This window comes from Macaca nemestrina, chromosome 20 (genome assembly GCF_043159975.1).
Source record: "Macaca nemestrina isolate mMacNem1 chromosome 20, mMacNem.hap1, whole genome shotgun sequence".
In the NCBI taxonomy this organism is placed as follows: domain Eukaryota; kingdom Metazoa; phylum Chordata; class Mammalia; order Primates; family Cercopithecidae; genus Macaca; species Macaca nemestrina.
The window spans coordinates 64,216,129-64,243,036 of record NC_092144.1 but is presented as its reverse complement, the minus strand read 5'-3'; the positions used below and the strand labels follow the sequence as shown (position 1 = coordinate 64,243,036).

The 26,908-nt window shown below is 54.1% G+C and overlaps 2 protein-coding genes across 8 annotated transcripts; one reads left to right on the top strand and one right to left on the bottom strand.

The window, feature by feature from the left end:
• Positions 1-4,026: 4,026 nt before the first annotated feature.
• On the bottom strand, positions 4,027-7,957 carry LOC105497014 (tRNA splicing endonuclease subunit 34). Of its 4 annotated transcripts, none has more exons than XM_071087803.1 (5): positions 7,723-7,957; positions 6,292-6,538; positions 5,741-5,984; positions 5,332-5,589; positions 4,027-4,518 (listed from the first exon to the last, which is right to left on the bottom strand). In XM_071087803.1, the coding sequence occupies exons 2-5, from the start codon at positions 6,532-6,534 to the stop codon at positions 4,331-4,333; spliced, it is 933 nt and encodes a 310-aa protein (XP_070943904.1). In that variant the 5' UTR covers positions 6,535-6,538; positions 7,723-7,957; the 3' UTR covers positions 4,027-4,330. The 4 variants fall into 4 exon arrangements, with proteins under 4 accessions (XP_070943904.1, XP_070943903.1, XP_024653509.2 ...); XM_071087802.1 differs by lacking the exon at positions 7,723-7,957 and adding an exon at positions 7,561-7,686; XM_024797741.2 differs by lacking the exon at positions 7,723-7,957 and adding an exon at positions 7,435-7,639.
• Positions 7,958-8,154: 197 nt separating this feature from the next.
• LOC139360467 (membrane bound acylglycerophosphatidylinositol O-acyltransferase MBOAT7) lies at positions 8,155-26,794 on the top strand. 4 transcript variants are annotated; one of them, XM_071087791.1, is made up of 9 exons: positions 8,155-8,547; positions 9,378-9,456; positions 9,542-9,671; positions 10,579-10,705; positions 14,519-14,678; positions 17,546-17,906; positions 19,750-19,926; positions 23,209-23,350; positions 25,785-26,794. In XM_071087791.1, the coding sequence occupies exons 2-9, from the start codon at positions 9,381-9,383 to the stop codon at positions 26,313-26,315; spliced, it is 1,704 nt and encodes a 567-aa protein (XP_070943892.1). In that variant the 5' UTR covers positions 8,155-8,547; positions 9,378-9,380; the 3' UTR covers positions 26,316-26,794. The 4 variants fall into 4 exon arrangements, with proteins under 4 accessions (XP_070943892.1, XP_070943895.1, XP_070943893.1 ...); XM_071087792.1 differs by lacking the exon at positions 8,155-8,547 and adding an exon at positions 8,561-8,706; XM_071087793.1 differs by lacking the exon at positions 8,155-8,547 and adding an exon at positions 8,783-8,804.
• The last annotated feature ends 114 nt before the right edge of the window (positions 26,795-26,908 follow it).

The following is a 26,908-nucleotide window of genomic DNA, read 5'->3' as shown; positions in this document are numbered from 1 at the left end:
TTTTTTTTTTTTTTTTTGGTACAATCGGCGTCTTGCCATGTTGCCCAGTCTGGTCTTGAACTCCTGGCCTCGCGAGAGCCTCCCACCTTGGCCCCCCAAAGTGCTGGAATTACAGGCGTGAGCCACCGCGCCCAGCCGAGGTTATTTCTGTCACTGACAATAATGTGGCATTATGGAACGCTTTCTATGTGCCACATACTGTTCTAAGAATTTTAAAAGTATTTACTCAATCTTCAATACATACTTATGGAGCACTCTCGGAGAAGTTGCCCTCCCCCATGGTACTATTATCAATACCCACTTAAGGAGTATTAATACTATTATCAGTAATTTATTTTTATTTATTTTTGAGATGGAGTTTCGCTCTTGTCACCCAGGCTGGAGTGCAGTGGCGCGATCTCGGCTCATTGCAACCTCTGCTTCCCGGGTTCAATCGGTTCTCGTGCCCCGAGTAGCTGGGACTACAGGCGCCCACCACCATGCCCGGCTAATTTTTATGTTTTTAGTAGAGACGGGGTTTCGAACGCCCGGTCTCAAACGCCTGACTTCAGGTGATCCACCCGCCTCAGCCTCCTAAAGTGCTGGGATTACAGGTGTGAACCACCGCGCCTGACCTAGTTCTCTTTTTATATATAGTCTGGTTATTGTCCGCTTGCAATCCCTTCTGTCCACACCGGATGCGATGATCTGTCTCCACAGCTCCTGTTCTTCAGTTCTCTTCCCTACGCTGCTGCCTCGGCAGTCAGTATCCCCTCAGGAAGCTGTCCTACCCACCCCTTTCTCTTCCACCGCATCCACACCATTCGGATGCCTGGATTCAAACGCCATGTCACCACTTGCTAGTTGCAGTGCCTTCGACAAGTTTCTCAATCAATCTGTGCCTCAGCGTCCTCCTCTGTAAAACGGGGAAGGATGGTAGTGCCTACCTCAGAGGCTTATTTGTGAGGCTTAAGTGAGAGTCTATCCAGTGTTTAGGAAAGTGTCTGGCGTAAATAAAGCGCCTAGTGTTAGCTATCATCGTCATTATTGTCATCTGCATTGTACTTCCATATCTTACAAACTACCTTGTTCAGTTTTATGGGGTTTTGTTTTGTTTGTTTTGAGACGGGGTTTTGCCATGTTGCCCAGGCTGGTCTTGAACTCCTGGACTCAAGTGATCCACTCGCCTCAGCCTCCCCAAGTGCTGGGATTACAGGTGTGTGCCACCATGCCCGGCCAAATTTTATATATTTTTGTATCCTGAACATGTGTATATTATTCTGTAACTAGAAACAAATGCCAATCACCTGGTGAATGGATAAACAAAATGCAGTTATGTCCATAAATGGAATATTCAGCAGTAAAGAGGAACAAAGCTGGCCGGGGGTCGGTGGCTTATGCCTATAATCCTAGCACTCTGGGAGGCTGAGGTGGGTGGATTGCCTAAGCTCAGGAGTTCGAGCCTGGGCAATTATGATGAAACCCTGTCTCTACTAAAATACAAAAAATTAGCCTGACACCGTGGCCAGTGCCTGTAATCCCAGGTACTTGGGAGGCTGAGGTGGGAGAATCGCTTGAACCCAGGAGGCAGAGGCTGCAGTGGGCCGAGATTGTGCTACTGCACTCCAGCCTGGGCAACAGAGCAAGACTCTGTCTCAAAAACAAATAATAATAAGCAAGGAAGAAGATGCACATGGTCAGTTCATGAGGAAGCTGCAAAGTGGGACCTTTGGGTTTCACTCTGAGATGGAAAACTCCAGGCGAGTTTTAGACAGAGCTATGACATGGTCTGACTTAACTTTTAATATGATGATTCTGGCTGCTCTGTTGAAAACAGACAATAGAGGGGCAAGAATAGCAGGCAGGGCATGAGTTAGGAAGCTATCAAGATCAAATGAGCCATGGTTCGGTTTTTCTAAGATGCTGGTAGTGAAGGTGGAGGGTGGGGCCAAACTGTGGATCCACAGTGCTTTGAACATGGCACCTATAGAATTTGTTGACTCACAACATGTGGGGACACCAGTCACAAAAGTTTTTTTGTTTTTAAATAGAGACGAGACGAGGTCTCACTATGTTCAGCCCAGGCTGGTCTCAAAGTCCTGAGCTCAACTGATCTTCCCACCTTGGCCTCCCAAACTGCTAGGATTACAGGTCTGAGCCACCACACCCAGCCACAAGGGTTTTAAATGAGGAACATTTCAGAGCGGAGACTCCTGACAGAGGTAATGAGACTTCTAAGTACTTTGTTGTAGACAGGAGAAAGGGTGGAGAATAGACATACAAAGCCACTTATGAAGCAGGCACAAAGAGAGTATTGGCCAGGCAGGGGTCTTTTTTCTTTTTGAGATGGAGTCTTGTCTTTTTTTTTTTGAGATGGAGTTTAGCTCTTGTTGCCCAGGCTGGAGTACAGTGGCACGATCTTGGCTCACTGCAACCTCTGCCTCCTGGGTTCAGGTGATTCTCCTGCCTTAGGCTCCTGAGTAGCTAGGAGTACAGGTGTGCACCACCACGCCCAGCTAATTTTTTTTTGTATTTTTAGTAGACATGGGATTTTACCATGTTGGCCAGGCTGGTCTCAAATTCCTGACCTCAGGTGATCTGCCTACCACAGCCTCCCAAAGTGCTGGGATTACAGGCGTGAGCCACCACGCCTGGCCCAGTATCATATTTTAAATTAATCTAAACTTAAAGGAAATTGAGATTCTATGAGTCTGTTTACTGGGAATGGCAAGAAAGAGGGGAGATGGGAGTCTCTCTAAACCTATTCTGGTTCTAGAGGCTGCTCAATTCACACAAAAGAGAGAAAGAATGAAACATGGGGGGAAGAAATTGAAGAACTAGCGGTGGAGACTTTCAGCCCCAGAACTTTACCATGTGAATGTCTTTTCTGTTTGTTTTTGTTTTATTGAGACAGAGTCTAGCTCTGTCGCCCAGACTGGAGTGCAGTGGCACGATCTCGGCTCACTGCAACCTCTGCCTCCCGAGTTCAAGCAATTCTCCTGCCTCAGCCTCCCAAGTAGCTAGGATTACAGGCACCTGCCACCACGCCCAGCTCAATTTTTGCATTTTTAGTAGAGGCAGGGTTTCAGCATGTTGGCCAGGATGGTGTCGAACTCCTGATCTGCCCGCCTCAGCCTCCCAAAGTGCTGGGATTGTAAGCCCCTGCACCCGGCCTCACCATGTGAATGTATTACACTGACAAAATAAACGTGACAAAATAAAACTGCATATTGATAAGATAAAGGTGAAATTATTGGAATAGTGGTAGTGTTCTAGTACTTTCTTAAGCAAAAACATGGATAAATGATTTCCTAAGTGCATATTTTATACATATACATGTGTTTTAGCTTTTATAAAAATTGCAGAATATAACAAATCCAAAAAAAGAGTCTAAAATATAAATGTATAGTATCAAAAAAATTCTCAACCACTACCCAGGCCATGAAAAAGCAGAATGCCTTCCAGAGTCATTCCTGACACTCTCCCCACGCTCTGAACTCCTAAAATTACAATACTCATTTCCTTTCATGATATATATACACACACACATATATACACACACACATACATGTCTTGCTCTGTCTCCCAGGCTGGAGTGCAGTGGTGCAATCACAGCTCACAGCAGCCTCAACTTCCCAGGCTCAAGGGATCCCTAATTTTTTTTAAATTATTTTTTGTAGAGATGGGTATTACAGTGTTGCCAGAGCTGGTCTCAAGCTCCTGGACTCAAGCGATCCTCCTGCCTTGGCCTCCAAAAGTTCTGTGGGATTACAGGTGTGGGCCATCATGCCCAGCCTATATTTTTATTTATAACCTTTGTATGCATCTGGGAAATTTTGTAGAAATCTTTTCAAAAGGAAGTTTAGTGCAGTAGAAAGAGTGCAGATTTAGGAGTGAGGAAAACCAATTTTGAAAGGCCAAGCCTGCTATTTACTAACTGTGTGACTTTAGGCAAGTCATTCCCCCTCCTCCAGGCCTTTTTCTCATCTGTATATGCAGATGAGACTATCCACTGGTTCCAGGTTTGTCATAAACATTCAAATCATGAACATTTATATAACAAGTTTATTGAGATCTTCTGAGACTTAAACCCTGTAGAAAACAGATGAATCAAACCCAGGCCCCATTCTCAGGAAGCTCACAGTGTGAAAACAGGTAACTACAAAAACACAGCCAATAAGTGCTTTCAAACAAGGAAGAACATAAAAAGGATGTAGTGTTCGAAAACCTGGAATCAAAAACTAACCGCAGAGAAAGGTAGGAGGATGTTCTAGACTCCCAGAGAAGAGCTGGGGAACATCTAGAAAGGCTCTTGCTGCAGACACAGCCATGTCCCCCTAGGTCTTGGAGTTCACTGCAGGCTGGCCCATTGCAGGGAGGTGTAGACCACCTTACCATCAGGCTGCGGAGAACAGAGGAGCAGGGTCTTTCTGACGCTGGTTCCAAGGCGCCCAGCAGCAACCAGGTCCTGGAGTGGGATGGGGTCCTCCGGGGCCCAGCACTGAGCGATGTAGTGGGCATGGAAGCGGAGGGGGTCACCTGGGGGAGGGAGAGAAGCGCTGAAGCAGTGACCAATGGCAGAGGGCTGGATGCCACAGGAATGACCACTGGGAGGAGATTTGAGATCATTTCAGCAATCACTATGAATACTCTAAAACAGATGCTCTTGGACCCAACTATTCCGCTCTAGACTTTTTTTTTTTTTTTTTTTGAGACGAAGTCTCACTCTTGTTCCCCAGGCTGGAGTGCAATGGCACCATCTCAGCTCACTGCAACCTCTGCCCCCTGGGTTCAAGTGATTCTCCTGCCTCAGCCTCCTGAGTAGCTGGAAATACAGGCGCCTACCCACCACACCCAGCTAGTTTTAGTATTTTTAGTAGAGACGGGGTTTCACCATGTTGGCCAGGCTGGTCTCAAACTCCTGACCTCAGGTGATGCACCTGTCTCAGCCTCCCAAAGTGCTGGGATTACAGGCGTGAGCCATGGCGCCCAGCCTGATGTCTAACTACTTCTAAGCGAATCTTCTGGATCATAGTAAACATTTAATAAAAGTTGCTAAACTGCTTTCCCAATGAGTTCAGGAGCTCCAAAATGTTTCCTGTCCATCTATGAATTTCAGAGGCTAAGAGAAAGTGATACAAAAAAAAAAAAATGCAGCTGGGCCTGTAATCCCAGCACTTTGGGAGGCCGAAGTGGGAGGACTGCTTGAGCCCAGGAAACGGGACCAGCCTGAGCAACAATAGAGACCCCATCTCTATTAAGACAAAAAAAAAAAAGAAAGAAAAAAAAACGCAGAATACATTGGGATCGTATGGAAAGGCACAGCAACCAGAGGCCCCAACCCAAACTCACCAGGATAGACCAGGAAGTCACCTCCGAACTTGCCAGCCGCACTGAGGAAGAACCCTCTCTCCCACAGGTCTCTGTAAATGCTGTAGCGCAGCTCATGGGCAGGGCGGCCGGCGTGGGGCCAGTCTTTAGACTGGACACGCCAGTCCAGGGGCCTGGCCTTGACAGGTCGAGGCCTGGCAGTGGCCAGCTGGACAAGGAGAGCAGATCTGGGCAAGGGGGCTACCCCATTTGAGGGCTCTGCTTGGGAAGAGGAGGGACCTGGTGGGGAGTACAGAGAAGAGTTTGGTAAATCCAAGGGGCAAAGTCTTCTCACCCTCAGGGAGACCCAGGCACTGGATTCCCAGCTAAAATTTCCAAAAGATCTCTCCTCTCCTTCCCGTGGTTCGTGGACTCCACCTCCCATACTCACCGGCTTCCTCCTGCTCTCCCGAAGCCTGGCCATCACTGGTCTCGTTCTCTTTGGCAGCCTGGCTCGAGCCAGCCTCATGGCTCGAGCTGGCCCCTGAAGCCTGTTCTAGTTTCTGCTTCTTGGCAGCCTGGCCCTCCGTAATCTTCTCCAGGAGCTCCTGACGACGGGTCTCCCGGGCCTCAGCTGCCAAGGCGCTCTGCTCCTGGAAGCTCTCCTCTTGCTGGCGCTTGAAGGCTGTCAGGGCCTGAGAAGCACACGTCGCTGGAACCTCCAAGCTTACGGTCCCTTCGGAAGCCAGGAATCCTGACTCCCAGGCCCGGCTCCCACCGAACCCAGGGGTCCCGGCCCCGCCCCCTTATGATCCCACCAGGGATCCCGCCAAGGCGCTCTGCTCCTGGAAGCTCTCCTCTTGCTGGCGCTTGAAGGCTGTCAGGGCCTGAGAAGCACACTTCGCTGGAACCTCCAAGCTTACGGTCCCTTCGGAAACCAGGAATCCTGGCTCCCAAGTCCCGCTCCCACCGAACCCAGACGTTCGAGCCCCGCCCCCTTACCAGGCTGTGGTGCTGAGGGTCTGGGCGCGGGGCGCTAACCAGAGTCACGGCGCCGATCTCGGCCAAGAGCCGCGCCTCTTCGGGCATCAGCAGCAGCGGGAGGCCCAGGCGCGAGTTCTGGCGGGGCCCGCGGGGCAGGGCGCCTACCGTGCGGCCCCCCACACCCAGGCGCTCCCGGAGGGCCTGCACCGCCTCGGCTCCCCACACCAGGGAGCGACCATTCGCCACCTCCACCACTAGCATCCTCCTGCGGGAGCCGGGAAGCAAAGCAGTTACCGAAACGGCTGCGCGCCGCGGGCCACCGGAGCACAACCAAAGCCTCCGGGGTCTTGGCGAAGACCCGCCCCTAGTCCTCAGGGGGCGGGGCCTCGCTCAGCCGCCGTTCACCACCTGCTGGGCCGGAGCGCCAGGCCCCACCCCAGGGCGATCCCGCCAGGCCCCGCGGCCGCCGGAGACCGACCGGCGGCCCTCGCCCCTCGCCGCGCCCCCGGGGCCCTGCTCTACCCTTGTGACCCTGCAGTCGGCACCCGCTTTGTGCCCACACTGCCGTACCTACCATTGCGCCTTGGAGTCTCAAAAACAAACCTCCCCAAGCGCGGCGACACGCCCCCTTACAAAGGTCCATTTTGGCACCACCCTCTTGCAAAGTGGGCGTCCCCCTTCAGGTGCCCCCCTCAGGGGTCAGAAGCTCTCGAGGCTAAGGCACTGCCAAGGCCACACCCACTTCGGGACGCTCCGGCCTTGGCTCCTCCTCTTTCCGAACCACTGTGATTCGGCTTTCGGGTCTACAAGCGCTCAGACTCCAACAGTACAAAACCCTGCCCCCTTCAGAGCACAAGAATTGCGGCGGTCGGGCGTCCTTGGCTTCACCGAATCCGCAGCCCCGCCCCCTTCTCGAACGCGAGCAATTTGGCGTTCGGGTGTTCTCGGCTCGGCCGAATCCGTAGCCCCGCCTCCTGCCGGACGCCTGAGGTTCGGCGTTCGGGCGTCATCGGCTCCCGGCAGTCCCGCAGGCTGTGGCCCCGCCCCCTCCGAGCGCCAGCGCACCCCCGATGGGGAGTTCCCGCCCGACGACCGAACCCCATAGCCGAAAGCCCCGCCCCCTGGGCACCCGCCGTCCGCTCTCCGCTCAGGCGGGCTCACCCCACTTGGGAGCGCTCAGTCCGCCTCCTTGCTTCCCTTCAGAATGTCCCACGGTCCACCGACAGAACCAGCGAGTCACCTCATAAACACTAACTCGCAGTCGAGGCGGAGCCACCCACTACGCACCGCGCCACGCGCTCCTTCCTCCACCCGCTCTTGCCGACCCTCTCGTCAACTTCGTCATCCCGCCCCGTCAGCGCCGGGGGGAGTCAGGACCCGCCCCTCGCAGGCTCGAAGCCCCGCCCTCCTCCCTCGGTGACCACCTTGGCCCCGCCCCACCGAGCGCACCTCCCTCTGCCGCTTCCTCTCCTCAGCTTGGGAACTTGAGGCTCGTCACCCTGGCCCCGTGCCCTAGGCGCACGCCGGCCCTCGGGGTTCCGCCCCTTTGAGGGCAAGCCGCTTTCGCCCCGCCCCCTTGTAAATCCTTATCAGCATCTCGCGAACCTGTTGACTCCGCCTATCATCCTAGCGTCCCTTGTACCCAACTATCTACGAAGTAAACCGAAGCATATGGCCCCACCCACATCCGGCCGAGTCTGTGGTCCCGCCCACATCGGAACAGTGACACTAAGGACTCGACTATCTCCGAAGAAAGCCGAAACATGTGGCCCCGCCCACAGTAGCCCCAGCGCTCCGTTCTCGACTATCTCCGAAGTGAGCCGAAGTTTGTGGCCCCGCCTCCCGTGAACTCAAGCTCCCGATTGTGCCCGAAGGAACCCGAACGGAGATCGCGCCTCATCCCTCACGCCGAGCTCCAGACCCCGCCTCCTTTCCGGATCCCGTCTGTCTCCCTTCGGGTCCAAAGCTTTTGGCTCCTCCTTGTTCCGAGCCCGAAGCCCTGCCCCTTCACGTTCTCGGGGCTCGGAGCCCGGTGTGGACCTGGACTCGAGTCCCGTTGTCGACTCGCGCTCCGGTCGCCTGCTCTGGGGCTCCTTCCCTGCCCGCCCGGGACCCTGACCGTGGCCTCATCCCCGCCCCGATCCGCGCGGCCCAGCGGGCGCCCAGAAGGAGCAGGCGGCGCGGGGGCGCGCTGCGCGGGGGAGGCGTGGCCGGAGCCGCAGCGGCCCGCGGGCTGGGACTGCTCGGCCGCCTCCTGCCCGGCGAGCAGCTCAGGTGGGCCGGGGTGGCGGCGCCCAGTGGCAAGGCGAGGTTACACGGCTGCAGGGTCTCTGCAGGCTGGTGGGTGCGGGGCGGCCCCGGAGGCGCGTTAGAGCTCGGGGCTGGCGCAACCGCCTGTGGATCTGCCGGGGATTGGATCCGACCCACGCTGGGGTGCGCGGGACGGGTTGGGGCTGGGCCTGGGCCTGGGGAGGGAAGGGTGTCCAATCCCCGGGTTCTCCGTAGGAGAGGGGTCTGGAGCTCCGAAGGAGGTGAGGCTGGAGGCCCGGGCTCCTCTGAGTGCTCGCGAAGGACAAGGGCTGGGGGTTCCGGATATCTGGTTTCACAAGGGCTGGGGGATGGGGGATCCAAAGAGGGGGTCTGGGTTCTTGGATCCTCGCTGGAAGAGGGGTCTCGGAGGTCTAGATTCCTGGGCTGTCGAAGAGGAAGGGTCTGGGAGGGGTGCTGTTTCTGGGTTTTAAAAAGAGGGGCGTCTTCAAATCTGGGTCCCTAGTATGGGTGCAGGGAGTAACTTTGATTTCTGCCTTCGCAAAGGAGGCGCCTGGGTGCTGGGAGATCCCCACGCTTTCCTGGGTTCTCAAAGGAGAGGAGAGCTGGAGGCCTGTGCGCTCATAGGAGAGGGGCTGGGGGTGGATTCCTGTCTCCAAGGAGGAAGGGGCTGGAGTCCGGGTTCCTAGGTTCTCAAAGGAGAGGAGCTGAGTCTCGGACTCCATCATCCTCAAAAACTGGGGTCTAGAGGGCTGGGTTCCTGGATCCTGGAAGAGGGAGGAGGCAGGGGGCCTGGATTCCTGGGTTCTCACTGTGAATCTCTGCCCCTCCCCCAGACCATGTCGCCTGAAGAATGGACGTATCTAGTGGTTCTTCTTATCTCCATCCCCATCGGCTTCCTCTTTAAGAAAGCCGGTGAGTCAGGCTCCCTCCGCAGTGGAAAATAAAGGGGGGGACCCTCTGGAAGGTTCCAGGCTTATGCTGTCCCTTCCCCCTGCAGGTCCTGGGCTGAAGAGATGGGGGGCAGCTGCTGTGGGCCTGGGGCTCACCCTGTTCACCTGTGGCCCCCACACTTTGCATTCTCTGATCACCATCCTTGGGACCTGGGCCCTCATTCAGGCCCAGCCCTGGTGAGAATTTGGTGGAGGGAGGAGAGGGAGAGGAGGGCAGAGGAGGAAGCAACCTGTTTCCTCTTTGGGTCTTTTTCAGCTTCTGCCTCATCTCTGGCTGTCTGGCTGTCTCTTGTTGATCAGCTCCCTTCTCTGTTTCATGTTTTTTTTTTTTTCTTTCTTTCTTTCTTTTTTGAGATGGAGTTTCGCTCTTATTGCCCAGGCTGGAGTTCAATGGTGCGATCTCAGCTCACTGCAACCTCCACCTCCCAGGTTCAAGCGATTCTCTTGCCCCAGCCTCTCGAGTAGCTGGGATTACAGGCATGCACCACCATGCCTGGCTAATTTTGTATTTTCAGTAGAGATGGGGTTTCTCCATGTTGGTCAGGCTGGTTTCGAACTCCTGACCTTGTGATCTGCCTGCCTCAGCCTCCCAAAGTGCTGGAATTACGGGCGTGAGCCACCACACCCAGCCTCTTCATCTGCTTTTCTTCCTCCCCCGCCTTCTGCATCTGGTCCCTGTGTGTTTGTCCCAGTCCGCTACATCCATGTCATGGAGAGAGGTGGATGGTGTGTCTGCTGGCCCTGCCACCGTTCATATTCATTCATATCCACCCCCCTCTTCTTGAGCCCTGGACCTTGGAAATAAAGAAAATGGAGGAGTGCAGGGTCTTCACCTGAAGCTTCTCTGAATCTCGTTCTTCTCTGTTGCTGTGTGTTTCTGTGTGGCTGAGCCTCTTCTCCCCATTTCAATCATACTCATTCCGTCCCTACATCCACCCTCCAGTCCTCGCTCTCTGCCCTTCTGTGTTTCTGTCTCTGAATGAATGGGGAGAGTTGGGGGAGGATTGGTGGCTGGACTCGGGGAGTGGGTGGCCAAGGCCGAGACTTCTGTGCCCAACACAACGCACCTCCTGCTTTTGCCCAGCTCCTGCCACGCCCTGGCTCTGGCCTGGACTTTCTCCTATCTCCTGTTCTTCCGAGCCCTCAGCCTGCTGGGCCTGCCCACTCCCACGCCCTTCACCAATGCCGTCCAGCTGCTACTGACACTGAAGGTCAGACTCGGGGCTTGCCACTCCCCTCCAGCCTCCCTGTGGGCCCCTTCACCTGCCCACTTTACCTCCCCCTCCAGCCGCTCCGGGATTTTACCTCCTGCACACCCTGGGGGTGGGCCGCCACCACACTGCTGCCCTGGGCATGGGGTTCCCCATTCACATGCTCTTGGCAGGTCTTCACCTCCCAGCTCCTCCTGGGGCGAGGAAATAACCCATGTGGGGTAACAGTAGGTGCCATTGGGTGCTTGCTGTGAGCCAGAGGCCCAGCCGGGTGGTTTACCAACATGCTGTCCTTGAATCTCTGTAGCTAGCTATTCTGCAAAGGAGAAAAACCAGCTCTGGGGAAAAGGTACTTGTTGAAGGGCACAAAACTAGGGCATCCAGGTCTGGCTCCTAGTCACCTGGGAAGATGGGTGAAAACAGACTCCCAGGGCCCACCCCAGACCCACAGAGTCACAGTTTCCTACTGGAGGCTTATCTGTGAACACAGCGGTCATGCTAGGTAGGGAGCGGCCTCCACAGCCTTCAGCGTGCCCCGCGGGAGCTCAGCAGTGGCAGGAGTAGGTTGGATGAGAGAGGGGTTAGAGGAGGAGCATTTCAGGCCGTAGGGATGACGTGTGTGGAGGGGAGCAGGATGGGTTCACCTGCTGCACCAGCCACATCCGCTTTCTGGGAAGAGCAAAAGGGAATGGGCAGCAGGGCTGACACCATGCTAGGTCTGGCTGGCGACCGTGAGGACTTTGGACTTCCCACGGAGGACGGAGATCTGCTGGAAGAGGGGATCATTGGTTTGCGGCCAGAAGAGGCAATGTGACCAGTTTTAAATGTTTAAAAATACTTGTTCTGGCCGGGCGCGGTGGCTCACGCCTGTAATCCCAGCACTTTGGGAGGCTGAGGCAGGCGGATCACCTGAGGTGGGGAGTTTGAGACCAGCCTGACCAAAATGGAGAAACCCTGTCTCTACTAAAAATACAAAAAATTAGCCGGGCATGGTGGCGCACGCCTGTAATCCCAGCTACTCGGGAAGCTGAGGCAGGAGAATTGCTTGAACCCAGGAGGTGGAGGTTGTGGTGAGCTGACATCGCGCCATTGCACTCCAGCCTGGGTGACAAGAGTGAAACTCCGTCTCAAAAATAAATAAATAGAAATACTCGTTCTAGGCCAGGTGCGGTGGCTCACGCCTTTAATCACAACACTTTGGGAGGCTGATGCGGGTGGATTACCTGAGGTCAGGAGTTTGAGACCAGTCTGGCCAACATGGTAAAACTCCATCTCTACTAAAAATAAAAAAATGAGCCAGTGTGGTGGCTCACACCTGTAATCCCAGCTACTTGGGAGGTTGAGGCAGGAGAATTGCTTGAACCTGGAAGGTGGAGGTTGCAGTGAGCCAAGATCCCACCATCGCACTCCAGCCTGGGCCTCCCCGGGCGAGACTCCGTCTCAAAAAATAGAAATAAAAAAATACTCGTTCTGGATGCTGAGGGAGAATTGAAGTGGAACAGGGCAAGATGGAATGGACTCGGATAAAGGGATCCTCCTTTATCCTATATAAAGAGATCCAAATAAAAAGGATCCCTTCATCCAAGTCCAGGTGACAGACTGTGGTGCCTTGATACAGGCTGTCGGCTGTGGGTAGGTCTGAGCTGCAGCCGGAAATGCGCATTTAGGATGATGGAAGGAGTGGCCACCGTGTGGGCAGGATGTAGAAGAGCGAAAAGGGGTGGTGCCGGCTGGGCGCGGTGGCTCACGCCTGTAATCCCAGCACTTTGGGAGGCCGAGGTGGGTGGATCACGAGGTCGGGAGATCGAGACCATCCTGGCTAACACGGTGAAACCCCGTCTCTACTAAAAATACAAAAAATTAGCCGGGCGTGGTGGCGGGTGCCTGTAGTCCCAGCTACTGGGGAGGCTGAGGCAGCAGAATGGGTGAACCCGGGAGGCGGAGCTTGCAGTGAGCTGAGATAGTGCCACTACGCTCCATCCTGGGTGACAGAGCAAGACTGCCTCAAAAAAAAAAAAGGGGTGGTGCCTGAACCCCAGACCAGCAGCAGGAACCATTCCCAACTCATGGCCCAGGGGAAGTGGCTCAGGTTGTGGTACCTTGATGGAAAAAGGGTTGTGTAGGCCTGGTGCAGTGACTCATACTTGTATAATCCCAGCGCTTTGGGAGGTCATAGCGGGAGGATTGCTGGAGGCCAGGAGTTTAAGACCAGCCTGGGCAATATAGTGAGACTCTGTCTCTACAAAAAAAAATAAATTTTTTTTTTAAGACAGAATCTCGCTCTGTCACCCAGGCTGGAGTGCAGTGGTGTGATGTCACTGCAATCTCTGCCTCCCAGGTTCCAGCGATTCTCCCACCTCAGCCTCTCGAGTAGCTGGGACTATAGGCGCCCACCACCACACCTGGCTAATTTTTATATTTTTAGTAGAGACAGGGTTTCACCATCTTGGCTGGGCTGGTCTCAAACCCCTGACATCAAGTGATCTGCCCACCTAGGCCAACCAAAGTCCTGGGATTACAGGCATGAACCATCACATCACGCCAGGCCATATATATATATATATATATATATTTTTTTTTTTTTTTTTTTTTTGAGACGGAGTTTCGCTCTTGTTGCCCAGGCTGGGTGTAATAGCACGATCTTGGCTCACCACAACCTCCGCCTCCTGGGTTCAAGCAATTCTCCTGCCCCGGCTTCCCGAGTAGCTGGAATTACAGGCATGTACCACCATGCCCGGCTAATTTTTTGTATTTTTAGTAGAGACGGGGTTTCTCCTTGTTGGTCAGGCTGGTCTCAAACTCCTGACCTCAGGTGATCCGCCCACCTCAGCCTCCCAAAGTGCTGGGATTACAGGCGTGAGCCACCACACCCGGCCAACATTATTTTTTTTTAAAGGGTGAGTAGAGCCACCCACCTTGAAACGATCTGTCAAGGGTGATGGCCAGCCCAAGGCCATCTCACAAGGGAATAAAAGCCCTGCCCTCCCTCTCCTGACTTTGTCCGACTCCAGCCAGGGCTTTCTATGGACAACCCAGCCACAAGCTGGAGGAATGAGATCTATTGATATAGGGTAGACCTTGGGACTGGTGGGAAAGGGTGGAGGGTACAACATATTCAGCTCAGTAGTGGAGATGAAAAGTGGCAACAGAGTCAAACTTAAGAGATTTCAAGGCAGGCCGATTACTTGAGGCCAGAAGTTCGAGACCAGCCTGGCCAGCTGAGGCATGAGAATTGCTTGAGTCCCCAGGAGGCGGAGGTTGCAGTGAGCCGACTGTGCCACTCTACTCCAGCCTGGGTGACAGAGCAAAACTTGTCTCAAAAAAAAAAAAAAAAAAGAGATCGGATTTGGGGAGTGAGGAAGTGAGGGAGGTTTTGGGTTTGAACAATTTGGTGGCCTATTGTTTCAGGGGAGACACTAGAAGAGGATCTACTTTGTGGGGCGGGTAACATCGTCTTCCGTTTCCAGTGCGTTTTGGGGTGCCTGGAGACATCCGAGTCTAAATGCCAATAAGCCACTTGATGGATAGGTCTGGGGCTGGGGTAGCGTTTGAGCATCATCAGTGTGTGGATAGTATCGAAACCTCTGTGACTGCCTTAGAGCAGGTAAGGACAGAACAGGGAAGGCGGGGAGGAGGGCCTGGGACTGAGCCCTGGGGAGCACTGCCCAGCTAGAGGCGTTACACACAACCTAGATACGCAGAGCTGCGAGCATGCAGCACCCCTTGGCTGCAGAGGGCAGCAGCACAAGGGAGATGGGTGTGGGGAAGGGCCCAAAGTCTGACCTGGCCCCTTGCCCACCCCCTTCCGCCCAGCTGGTGAGCCTGGCCAGTGAAGTCCAGGACCTGCACCTGGCCCAGAGGAAGGAAATGGCCTCGGGTTTCAGCAAGGGGCCCACCCTGGGGCTGCTGCCCGACGTGCCCTCCTTGATGGAGACGCTCAGCTACAGTTACTGCTACGTGGGAATCATGACAGGTGAGTGGGCCTGCCCGGCAGCTCTGTCTCTCCGCCGCCCTGAGTGCCTGTTCTATGTTCCCGCCCTGCCCGGGGCAACCTCCATCCTAGCATCTGCTGCTGTGAGGGTGAGCATGTGTCTGGGTCTACGTCTCACGCCTCCGCTGGACCAGAGCTGCTTCGGGGTAGAAGCTGGCTGTTCTCAGCCTAAGTGATTCCTTGCTCTTCTCTTCTGTAGCTTATGGGGAGCACAGAGAAGAGAGAAAGGAGGTAAAGATCTATGTCAACCTGATGTTTTTGCTGCCCAGATAACAAATATTCACAGCTTAGGGTCCACTTTCAGTTTAAGGAAATATTTTTCATCTGGGCGTGGGGACTGACGCCTATAATCTCAGCACTGTGGGAGGCTGAGGCCAGAGGATGGCTTGAGGCCAAGAGTTCAAGATCCACTTGGCCAATGTAGCAAGATCCCGTCCCTTTAATTTAAACCTTTATTTTAAAAAAATAAATAAATATAAAATTTTTTTTTTTTTTTTTTTTTTTTTTTTTTTTGAGACGGAGTCTTGCTCTGTAGCCCGGGCTGGAGTGCAGTGGCCGGATCTCAGCTCACTGCAAGCTCCGCCTCCCGGGTTTACGCCATTCTCCTGCCTCAGCCTCCGGAGTAGCTGGGACTACAGGCGCCCGCCACCTCGCCCGGCTAGTTTTGTTTTGTTTTTTTTTGTTTTTTTTTTTGTATTTTTAGTAGAGACGGGGTTTCACCGTGTTAGCCAGGATGGTCTCGATCTCCTGACCTCGTGATCCGCCCGTCTCGGCCTCCCAAAGTGCTGGGATTACAGGCTTGAGCCACCGCGCCCGGCTTTTTTTTTTTTTTTTTTTTTTAATAAATATAAAATTAAAAGGGCCGGGCGCAGTGACTCACGCCTGTAATCCCAGCACTTTGGGAGGCCGAGACGGGCAGATCTCCTAAGGTAAGGAGTTTGAGACCAGCCTGTCCAACATGGTGAAACCCCATTTCTACTAAAAATACAGAAATTAGCCGGGCATGGTGGTGTGCGCCTGTAATCCCAGCTACTTGGGAGGCTGAGACAGGAGAATCGCTTGAACCCAGGAGGCAGAGGTTGCAGTGAGCCGAGATTGCACCACTGCACTCCAGCCTGGGCAAAAGAGCAAGATTCCGTCTCAAAAAATATATATGTATGTTGGCCAGGCGCGGTAGTCTGTAATCCCAGCACTTTGGGAGGCCGAGGCAGGTGGATTACAAGGTCAGGAGATCGAGACCATCCTGGCTAACACAGTGAAACCCCGTCTCTACTAAAAATACAAAAAATTAGCTGGGCGTGGTAGCGGGCACCTGTAGTCCCAGCTACCCGGGAGGCTGAGGCAGGAGAATGGTGTGAACCTGGGAGGCAGAGCTTGTAGTGAGCCAAGATTACGCCACTGCACTCTAGCCTGGACGACAGAGCGAGACTGCATCTCAAAAAAGTGTATATATATGTACACATATTTATATATATAATATGTGTGTGTGTGCGTGTGTATATATATGTGTATATATATGTATATATGTGAAATTTAAAAAAAATTTTCATTAATGTTTACCTCATCAAAGTTTTTTTTCCAATAACAGCTCTAGGGAACTCTAATTCACATAGTCATCCACTTAAAACATACAACTCTTGGCTTCTTTGATTTCCTGAAAAAAAGAAAAGAAAAGAAAAACCAACATACAACTCCCTGATTTTTAGTATATCCACGGAGTTGTGCAAACATGACCACTGTGTAGTTATTTTCAGAACAATTTCATACCCTGCAAAGAAACCCCGTATCCGTCATCCCCCAAACCTCCATCCATCCCTGGAAACCAGTAATTGACTTTCTATCTGTAAAGATTTGCCTGTTCCGGACATTGTACTTACACATGGAATCACACAATATGTGGTCTTATTTATTTATTTTAATTTTTTTTTTTTTTTTAACTTTCCATGCTACATTGACCTAAACATACGGTCTTTTGTGAACATACAAAAATTTTAACCCTGGTCCCTTCTGTGAATCACACTGCTTCCTCCCTAGGCCAGATCACCATCATGTAGCTAAAGTTTCACAACTATCTCCTAGTTTCTTTCCTTCCTCCCTTCCTCCCTCCTTCCCTCCCTCCCTCCCTCCCTCCTTCCCTCCTTCCCTCCCTCCCTCCTTCCCTCCTTCCCTCCCTCCCTCCTTCCCTCCTTCCCTCCCTCCCTCCCTCCCTCCCTCCTTCCCTCCTTCCCTCCCTCCCTCCCTCCCTCCTTCTCTCCTTCCCTCCTTCCCTCCCTCCCTCCTTCCCTCCCTCCCTCCTTCCCTCCTTCCCTCCTTCCCTCCTTCCCTCCTTCCCTCCTTCTCTCCTTCCCTCCTTCCCTCCTTCCCTGGCTGGAACGCAGTAGCACAGTCACTGCTCGCTGCAGCCTGGGCTCAAACGATCCTCCCGCCTCAGCCCCCCCAGTAGCTGGGATTACAGGTGCCCTCCACCACACCTGGCTAATTTTTATTTTTTGTAGTGATTGGGTCTTGCCGTTTTGCCCAGACTGGTCTCGAACTCTTGGGCTCAAGCAGTCCTCCCAGCTAAGCCTCCCAAAGTGCTGGGATTCCAGGTGTGAGCCACCGCGCCAGCCCCTCTTTCTAATTTTCTATCACTGTCTCTGTCTCTCTGAGTTTCTTGTCCCCCTGTCTCTCGTTCCTTATCCCCATCTCTCTGGGTCTCTGTCCCTACCCTTGGGGTCTCCCCGGCGCCCAGTCTCTGCCCCTCTCTCTCCCTCTTCCCACCTTCCCTCCAAGCTCCCTCTCCTCCTCCTGCAGACTGGAGCTCTGCCCAGCTGCCTGTCTGACGGCGGCCCTCCCTCCCCGCCCCACAGGCCCGTTCTTCCGCTACCGCACCTACCTGGACTGGCTGGAGCAGCCCTTCCCGGGGGCCGTGCCCAGCCTGCGGCCCCTGCTGCGCCGCGCCTGGCCGGCCCCGCTCTTCGGCCTGCTGTTCCTGCTCTCCTCCCACCTCTTCCCGCTGGAGGCCGTGCGCGAGGACGCCTTCTACGCCCGCCCGCTGCCCGCCCGCCTCTTCTACATGATCCCCGTCTTCTTCGCCTTCCGCATGCGCTTCTACGTGGCCTGGATTGCCGCCGAGTGCGGCTGCATTGCCGCCGGCTTCGGGGCCTACCCCGTGGCCGCCAAAGCCCGGGCCGGGGGCGGCCCCACCCTCCAATGCCCACCCCCCAGCAGGTCAGGCGGCGCGAGGGAGGCTCCCCAAGACCCAGCAGCCCCCACCTCCAAGGGCTGGCTCTGCCCCTAGCAGGGAGGAGAGCGGGGAGCAAGGGGCTAGGGCCACCATCTTTTTGTTAGCAGAGTGTCGCCCCCTTGGCAACCACGGCCTGCCAGCCCCTGTCGGTAGGGAAAAGACCCCTGGTACTGACAGATGCCCCTTGTTGCTAGCGCTTGTCACCCCGCAGTATGGTGAACTGCCCCCTGTCGCTAGGAAAAGGTGGTAACTTAGCAACCCTGTGCCACCCCTCTGTTGCCACGGAAGTGTCACCCCCCAGAACCAGGTTGTTCCTGCTTGCTGGGGATGCCATCCTTTGGTAGTGGTGGGTCACCCTCTGTTGCTAGGGAAACGGTTCCCTAGCAACGGAACACTGCTATTTGCTAGGGAAGCAGGATCCCTAGCAACAGTAGTTCACCTCCTTTTTGCCAGGAGTTTTGCTCTGTTGCTGCAGATATGGCTCCCCCTGCACTGCACCTTTGTTGCTAGGAGCTAGCACTGCTCCATCCCATGTGGGATATCCTCACATGGCAGCCCTCAGCTGCCCTCTGTTTGCAAGGAAATAGCAATTTCCAATCCCTGACCAGTGCTGTTCCCCAGCAGAGGGCATGCCATTCCTACCAACTACGGTTACACTGTTGCTAAGGAAGCCAAACCTCCCCCTGGTAACTATGGGTTGACCCTTGTTGCCAGAGAGGCTCCACCCCCCACCCCCCAGCACTGGTATTGCTAGGCAAGTAGCACGGCCATAGCTGTGGACTCTCTTGTGGCTAAGGAAGCATTGCCCCCGTGTTGCTAGGGAAATGGCACCCCCGGCAACCAGGAGTAGACTGCTCTTGTGTTCCTCGCAGCTGCAGTCAGCCTTCCCCCAGGGGCTTGGACTGCAGCTGGGGGAACAGCCCGTCGATGTAAATGATGAACTACTCCCTGCTAGGGTTGTCCCCTAGTCGTCACCAACTGCCATTCTGTTGTGGGGGTAGTGACACCCCCACATGAATTTATTACCACTGCCCTAATAACCATGCTCTGATCCCCAGCTGCTAGAGAGACGATGTCCCCCCAGTGAATCCAAGCAGGAATTGAAGGTTTTTCTAAATCTGCTGGGTCCCCACCCCTAAAGGATGGCTCCCCTCCCATCATCAGAGGCCACCAAGGCTTCATATGGGCCAACGTTTCCCACTGGTGGGGCTGTCGGCATGAGTGACGAGGGAACCACTGTATTGTTAGAAGTGACACTTCTCCAACAATCATTGCGACCAGGAAAAAGTCCCTTTCTAAAAGCCTTTCTAAACATCCTAGGCCTTGTTGCTAAGGAATGCCTTTTCCTTAGCAACAAAGATCATGGGGACCCCACTGGTGCCTGGAACATCTCCCTAGCAACCATGAAGCACCTTGTTATGAGGGATGATAATCACAACTTCCCTAGCAACTGCAGTGTCCGACGATTTAGAAGGGACCACCCTTGGAGGCTTCTCTGAACATACTGAGCTTGGTTGCTTAAAGGACTCATAGCTTAGCAACCATAGCCCTTCAAGGCTTTTCATGGCTGTGGCAGGCCCCATTAGGTACCAAAAGCAGCAGCAGCCCATTGTCAGTGAACTGTACCACCCGGCCCAACCATCGTCCTCCCCTACAGGCACCCTCTGGGCCACCCTCCCTTGTTGCCCTAGCAAGTCTGACAGCCAGGAGGCCATTGCCTGGCCAGGATCCCTTCCTTAGCATCCGGGGCTGGGACACTAGCAGGCGTCGGGAGGGGGCCTGGCTGAGCTGCATGTCTGTCCCCCACCCTCATCCTCCACCCCCCAGTCCGGAGAAGGCGGCTTCCCTGGAGTATGACTATGAGACCATCCGCAACATCGACTGCTACGGCACAGATTTCTGCGTGCGGGTGCGCGATGGCATGCGGTACTGGAACATGACGGTGCAGTGGTGGCTGGCGCAGTATATCTACAAGAGCGCACCTGCCCGTTCCTATGTCCTGCGGTGAGTGAGTCCCACCAGCCTCAGGTGACACTGCAGAACTACATCACCCAGCAAGCCCCAGGGTAGCCTGCAGCTTCCCTGGCTGGGTTCCTGCCCCGGAGGCTCATGGGAGTTGTAGTTTGTTTAGCCTGGTTTTGCCCTGCCTCTGATGAGTGGCAGCATGCTGGTGTAAAACCATTCCCCCTCTCTGGGCCTCAGTTTCTACTTCTGTAAAGTCAGCCTCACTTGACAGAAGCAATGTACTGAGTCCTGTGGACTCAACAGCCAGCCTTCCTGGAATCTTGGCCATCCAGGTTATGGAGAAACCTTGAGGAGTTAGTTGACCTCTTAGTTGCCTCAAGTGTTAAATGGAGTGAATGCTATTTATTACTGGTGTCATAGGTAGATAGAAGGACTAAATGCGATAAAATGTGAAATGTATTTAATGTGAGGCCTGACAGGTAAGTGCATGCTACGTATTCGTTTTTATTGTTTTTCATTCTTCCAGTATTTCTTGAGTGGAGACTCTGCGCTTAATATTGTTATCTGTGCAGCCTTTAGAAGCAGAAACTCAGGCCAGGCACGGCAGCTCACGCCTGGAATCCCAGCACTTTGGGAGGCCCAAGTGGGTGGATCATGAGGTCAGGAGTTCAAGACCAGCCTAACCAACATGGTGAAACCCTGTCTCTACTAAAAATGCAAAAATTAGCCAGACGTGTGGTGCGCACCTGTAATCCCAGCTACTTGTGAGGCTGAGGCAGGAGAATCGCCTGAACCCAGGAGGCGGAGGTTGCAGTGACCTGAGATCATGCCACTGCACTCCACCCTGAGCGACAGAGCGAGACTTTGTCTCAAAAGAAAAAGGCCGGGCGTGGTGGCTCACGCCTGTAATCCCAACACTTTGGGAAGCCGAGGCAGGCGGATCACGAGGTCAGGAGATTGAGACCATCCTTGTTAACATGGTGCAACCACATCTCTACTAAGAATACAAAAAATTACCTGGGCGTGGTGGTGCGCACCTGTAGTCCCAGCTACTCGGGAGGCTGAGGCAGGAGAATGGCTTGAACCCGGGAGGTGGAGGTTGCAGGGAGCCGGCATCTCGCCACTGCACTCCAGCCTAGGCAACAGAGCGAGACTCCGTCTCAAAAAAAAAAAAAAAGAAGTAGAAACTCATAGCCAGGCGCGGTGGCCCACACCTGTAATCCCAGCAATTTGGGAGGCCCAGGCAGGTGGATCACTTTGAGGTCAGGGCAATATGGTGAAGACTAGCCTGGGCAATATGGAGAAACCCCTTCTCTACTAAAAATACAGAAAATTAGCTGGGCATGGTGGCAGGCGCCTGTAATCCCAGCTACTCAGGAGGCTGAGGCAAGAGAATCACTTGAACCCAAGAGGCGGAGGTTGCAGTGAGCCGAGGTCACCTGGGCAACAGAGCGAAACTTCGTCTCAAAATAAAATAAAAGAGGCCGGGTGGGTGGCTCACGTCTGTAATCCCAGCACTTTGGGAGGCCGAGGTGGGCGGATCACAAGGTCAGGAGATCGAGACCATCCTGGCTAACATGGTGAAACCCCGTCTCTACTAAAAATACAAAAAATTAGCCAGGCGAGGTGGCGGGCGCCTGTAGTCCCAGCTGCTCGGGAGGCTGAGGCAGGAGAACAGCATGAACCCGGGAGGCAGAGCTTGCAGTGAGCTGAGATCGCGCCACTACACTCCAGCCTGGGCAACAGAAAAGACTCTATCTCAAAAAAATAAAAAAGTAAAAAAGCAAAAATTAATTAATCAATTAAATTAAATTAAAGACGGAAGGGGAAGACCCAGCAGGAGTAAGTTTTGGGAGTAAGAAGGATGAGGACACAGGGCTTGGGTTTTAGTCTGATTGACTTTGAGGTGGCTATTAGATTTCCAGCTGAGGTTATTGGATATATCATTATGTGATTCTGACGCTTAAGGGAAAAGTCGCTCTTGAAAGGGGACGCTTGAGTGGCATTAGGTGTAAATTATACCTTTAAAAATTTTTATTATTATTTATTGTTGTTATTATTTTGATGCTTTGTCACCCAGGGTGAAGTGCAGTGGTGTGATCTCAGCTCACTGCAACCTCCATTTCCTGGGTTCAAGTGATTCTCATGCCAAGAGTAGATGCAGGGTTTCGCCATGTTGGCCAGGCTAGTCTCGAACTCTTGGCCTCAAGTGATCCGCCTGCCTCGGCCTCCCAAAGTGCTGGGATTACAGGCGTGAATCACCATGCCTGGCCAAAATTTTTTAATTAATTTTTTTTTTTTTTACTTTTTAAAAAATACAGAGAGATGAGGTCTCGCTGTGTTGACCAGGCTGTTCTCAAACTCCTGGCCCCAAGCAGTCCTCCCATCTCAGCCTGCCAAAGTGCCGGGATTACAAGCATGAGCCACTGCATCTGGCCAGGTATACAGGTGATACTTTTTTTTTTTTTTTTTTTTTTTTTTTTTGAGACGGAGTCTCGCTCTGTCGCCCGGGCTGGAGTGCAGTGGCCGGATCTCAGCTCACTGCAAGCTCCGCCTTCCGGGTTTACGCCATTCTCCTGCCTCAGCCTCCCGAGTAGCTGGGACTACAGGCGCCCACCATCTCGCCCGGCTAGTTTTTTGTATTTTTTTTAGTAGAGACGGGGTTTCACTGGGTTAGCCAGGATGGTCTCGATCTCCTGACCTCGTGATCCGCCCGTCTCGGCCTCCCAAAGTGCTGGAATTACAGGCTTGAGCCACCGCGCCCGGCCTACAGGTGATACTTAAAGCTCTGGGGCTGAGGCCAGGTCAAAGCCCAGAGCACCCCAGTGTTTACACAAGTGCTTCTCAACTGGGGGCAGTTGTGCTGCTGCTGCACCCCCAGGAGACACGTGGAAATCCCTGGAGACATTTTGTTTTAACTGGAAGGTGCTAGTGGGATGTAGTGGGTGGAGGCCAGGGATGCTCCTAAACACCTTAAAATGCACAGGATTCATCCTTTTTGTTTATTTTACAGCTGAAGTGAAGTGGCATGATCTCGGCTCACTGCAACCTCCCCCTCCCGGGTTCAAGCGATCCTCCTGCCTCAGCCCCCCTAGTACCTGGGATTACAGGCACATGCTACCATGCCAGGCTAATCTTTGTATTTTTAGTAGAGATGGGGTTTTGCCATGTTGGCCAGGCTGGTCTTGAACTCCTGAGCTCGGGTGATCCACCTGCCTCGGCCTCCCAAAGCGCTGGGATTACAGGTGTGAGCCACCACACCGGCCAGAGGTTTTTTTTTTTTTTTTTTTTTTAATCATCCGGTTACTTTTGTGCTTCTAGCACTCAGATGTGTCTGAGGGACAAGCCAGTGACCACGACAGGGAAGACCTCCCTCAGGTCGCCATCTGGGCAAAGCTCACTGATAGATACACAGATGGACAGTGAGATGGACAGCGACTTCTCTGTCGTTGATAAAGATGGGGTGAGAGCCTGACTCTGTAGGTCTTCAAGGGTTAGGGAATTAAATTTACGGGTATATGAGGAGAGGGGACCAAGACTCTGGGTCCCAAAAGAGGAGGCGACCGAGGCTGGAGATTTCCGAGTCTTCAGGAGGCGGGAATTATATTCTTGAATCCCTGAAGGAAGAAGAGGCTGGGACTCTGGGTCCTGAGGGAAAGGATGGGAGGGATTCTGGGTGGGAGGGGATGAACTGGGCCCTAAAAAGAAAGGAGTAGAGACTCCTGGGGCCCTGAGGGAGGAAGGGGGACAGGCTTCCGAAATCCTGAGTTCCTGAAGGAAGAGGGGACCTGGGCTGTATAGAGGAATGGGAGGTTGGGGGCTCCTGGTTTCTTTTGTTGTTGTTGTTGAGGCAGAGTTTCACTCTTGTTGCCCAGGCTGGTGTGCAGTGGCACAATCTCAGTTCACTGCAACCTCTGCCTCCCGGGTTCAAGTGATTCTCCTCTGCCTTAGGCTCCCAAGTAGCAGAGATTACAGGCGCCTGCCACCACGTCAGGCTAATTTTTGTATTCTTAGTAGAGACAGGGTTTCACCATGTCGGCCAGGCTGGTCTCAAATCGAACTCCTGCCCTTTTTTTTTTTAAGACTTGAGTCTCACTCTGTCGCCCAGGTTGGAGTGCAGTGGTGCGACCTCCGCTCACTGCAACCTCCACCTCCCAGTTTCAAGTGATTCTCCTGCCTCAGCCTCCTGAGTAGCTGGGATTACAGGCACACATTACCACGCCCAGCTAATTTTTTGTATTTTTAGTAGAGACGGGGTTTCATTGTGTTAGCCAGGATAGTCTCGATCTCCTGACATCATGATCCGCCCACCTCAGCCTTCCAGATAGCTGGGATTACAGGTGTGAGCCACAGCGCCTAGCCCTTTTTTCTTTTTTTTAATAGAGATGGAGTTTCACTATGTTGCCCAGGCTGGTCTTGAACTCCTGGCGTCAAGCAGCCCTCCCACCTCAGCCTCCCAAAGTGCCGCGATTACAGGCGCCAGCCGTTGCCCCAGCCTCCACACTCTTGAAGAACCAGAAAACCAGTGGTCTTCCCTTCTCAAGAAAACAGGACTTGGCCAGGTGCAATGTAATTCCAGTATTTTGGGAGGCCAAGGTGAGAGGATCACTTAAGCTCAGGAGTTCGAGACCAGCCTGGGCAACACAGCAAGACGCCATCTCTACAAAGAAAAAAAAGAGGCCAGGTGCAGTGGCTCACGCCTGTAATCTCACACTTTGGGAGGCCGAGGCAGATGGATCACAAGGTCAGGAGATCAAGACCGTCTCGGCCAATGTGGTGAAACCCCATCTCTACTAAAAATACAAAAATGGCCGGGCACGGTGGCTCACGCCTGTAATTCCAGCACTTTGGGAGGCCGAGGCAGGCGGATCACAAGGTCAAGAGATCGAGACCATCCTGGCCAACATGGTGAAACCCCGTCTTTACCAAAAATACAAAAATTAGCCAGGCGTGGTGGCACACACCCGTAGTCCCCGCTGCTCGGGAGGCTGAGGCAGGAGAATCACTTGAACCCAGGAGGTGGAGGTTGCAGTGAGCTGAGATTGCGCCACTGCACTCCAGCCTGGGTGACACAGCGAGACTCCATCTGAACAACAACAAAAAAATACAAAAATTAGCTGGGTTTGGTGGCACTTGCCTGTAATCCCAGCTACTTGGGAGGCTGAGGCATGAGAATCACTTGAACCTGGGAGGCGGAGCTTGCAGTGAGCTGAGATCCGGCCACTGCACTCCAGCCTGGGTGACAGAACGAGACTCTGTCTCAAAAAAAAACAAACAAAAAAAAACCCATTGGGCTGAAGAATTAGACTTGTTGGTCCTGGGAGAGGAAGGGCAGTGGAACATAAAATGTTAAATCTTTAAAGGAGGAGAGGGTCTTCATAGGACTGTGAGTGTGTATGGGAGGCTGCGAGCTCCTGGATCCCTGAAGGAGACCTATCGCCTCCTCCGCTTTCTGGAGCTAGGGGCATGGTTCTGAGCAGGGAGGGCCTGGGGCCTGGTCTCCTGGATCTGAGGGAGGAGGGAGGTGGGGTCTGGACTCCTGGGTCTGAGGGAGGAGGGGCTGGGGGCCTGGACTCCTGGGTCTGAGGGAGGAAGGGGTGGGACCTGGACTCCTGGGTCTGAGGGAGGAGGGGCTGGGGGTCTGGACTCCTGGGTCTGAGGGAGGAGGGAGGTGGGGTCTGGACTCCTGGGTCTGAGGGAGGAGGGAGGTGGGGTCTGGGCTCCCGGGTCTGAGGGAGGTGGGGCTGGGCCTGGACTCCTGGGTCTGAGGGAGGAGGGGCTGGGGTCTGGACTCCTGGTCTGAGGGAGGAGGGCTGGAGCCCGGGACTCCTGGATCTGGGGTCAGTGGGCATAGGGGACCTGGACTCGCAGGTCCTGACTCCCAGCCTCCTCCTCAGGAGCGCCTGGACCATGCTGCTGAGCGCCTACTGGCACGGCCTCCACCCGGGCTACTACCTGAGCTTCCTGACCATCCCTCTGTGCCTGGCCGCCGAGGGCCGGCTGGAGTCAGCCCTGCGGGGGCGGCTGAGCCCAGGGGGCCAGAAGGCCTGGGACTGGGTGCACTGGTTCCTGAAGATGCGCGCCTACGACTACATGTGCATGGGTTTCGTGCTGCTCTCCTTGGCCGACACGCTTCGGTACTGGGCCTCCGTCTACTTCTGTATCCACTTCCTGGCCCTGGCAGGGCTGGGGCTGGGGCTGGCTTTGGGTGGGGGCAGCCCCAGCCGGCGGAAGGCAGCATCCCAGCCCACCAGCCTTGCCCCGGAGAAGCTCCGGGAGGAGTGAGCTCCGTGACGCTCCCTCTGCCAGCTGGTCCCGGGAATTCTGTGAACCAGGCCGCTGTCTCCTCCCCAGAAAGAGTCCTTACCTTGGAGAGGGTCCTGGAGAGAATTTCCTTTTCCCCAGCTAAATACTCTGCCTGCAACTGAAGCAGACCCGGGGGTGTCCTCCCTGCCCTCCGCCCAGGGACCACCTCCACTCCTACAAAATCCAAGTTTTGTCCGGACAAGAGTCTCGTGGGCCCCTGCTCCAGCTTCTGGGTATCCAGAGAGCGCTGCACTTCCCCAAAACGGAAGGGGCCCCTGGGCAGTGGGTTTTGGACAAATTCCCTTTCTTTGCATCCACAATGTGGGGTCAGAGCTTGGGGGCAGGTCCTGGGAATGGGAAGCCTCTTCCTTGTGTCTTTCGCTCCACTTTTAGCTCATGGCACCGATATTGCAGACTTGGAAGGAAGCATAAGTTTCCCATTTCACAAAGGGGAAACTGAGGTGCAGATGCGCGGGCCTGGGGACGGCCGTCCCATGGCTTCCATCGGGGCCCCAACGCTCCTGGCACCCTCTTCTCATCCCTTGGCCTATGACAGGTCACCACGTGTAAATCTTTCCCAATAAAGTGTTGCACAAAGGCATTGTGTCTGTGCAGGTATCTGGGTGATAAACGGCAGGAAGGACTTAGGCCACGGAGTCCGGGGTGAGGTACAGCTGCCCAGCCCAGGAACCAAACTGTCAGGCCTGGGGCACCA

Bases quoted from the DNA above. Each gene is read 5' to 3' on its own strand.
- LOC105497014 (XM_071087803.1), bottom strand. From the start codon at position 6,534: ATGCTAGTGGTGGAGGTGGCGAATGGTCGCTCCCTGGTGTGGGGAGCC. The intron at 5,985-6,291 runs GTAAGGGGGCGG...TGTGCTTCTCAG, and splicing joins ACCCTCAGCACCACAGCCTG to GCCCTGACAGCCTTCAAGCG. The intron at 5,590-5,740 runs GTGAGTATGGGA...ACTCCCCACCAG, and splicing joins GGGAGAGCAGGAGGAAGCCG to GTCCCTCCTCTTCCCAAGCA.
- LOC139360467 (XM_071087791.1), top strand. From the start codon at position 9,381: ATGTCGCCTGAAGAATGGACGTATCTAGTGGTTCTTCTTATCTCCATC. The intron at 14,679-17,545 runs GTGAGTGGGCCT...CCCGCCCCACAG, and splicing joins CTACGTGGGAATCATGACAG to GCCCGTTCTTCCGCTACCGC. The intron at 17,907-19,749 runs GTCAGGCGGCGC...TCCACCCCCCAG, and splicing joins CAATGCCCACCCCCCAGCAG to TCCGGAGAAGGCGGCTTCCC.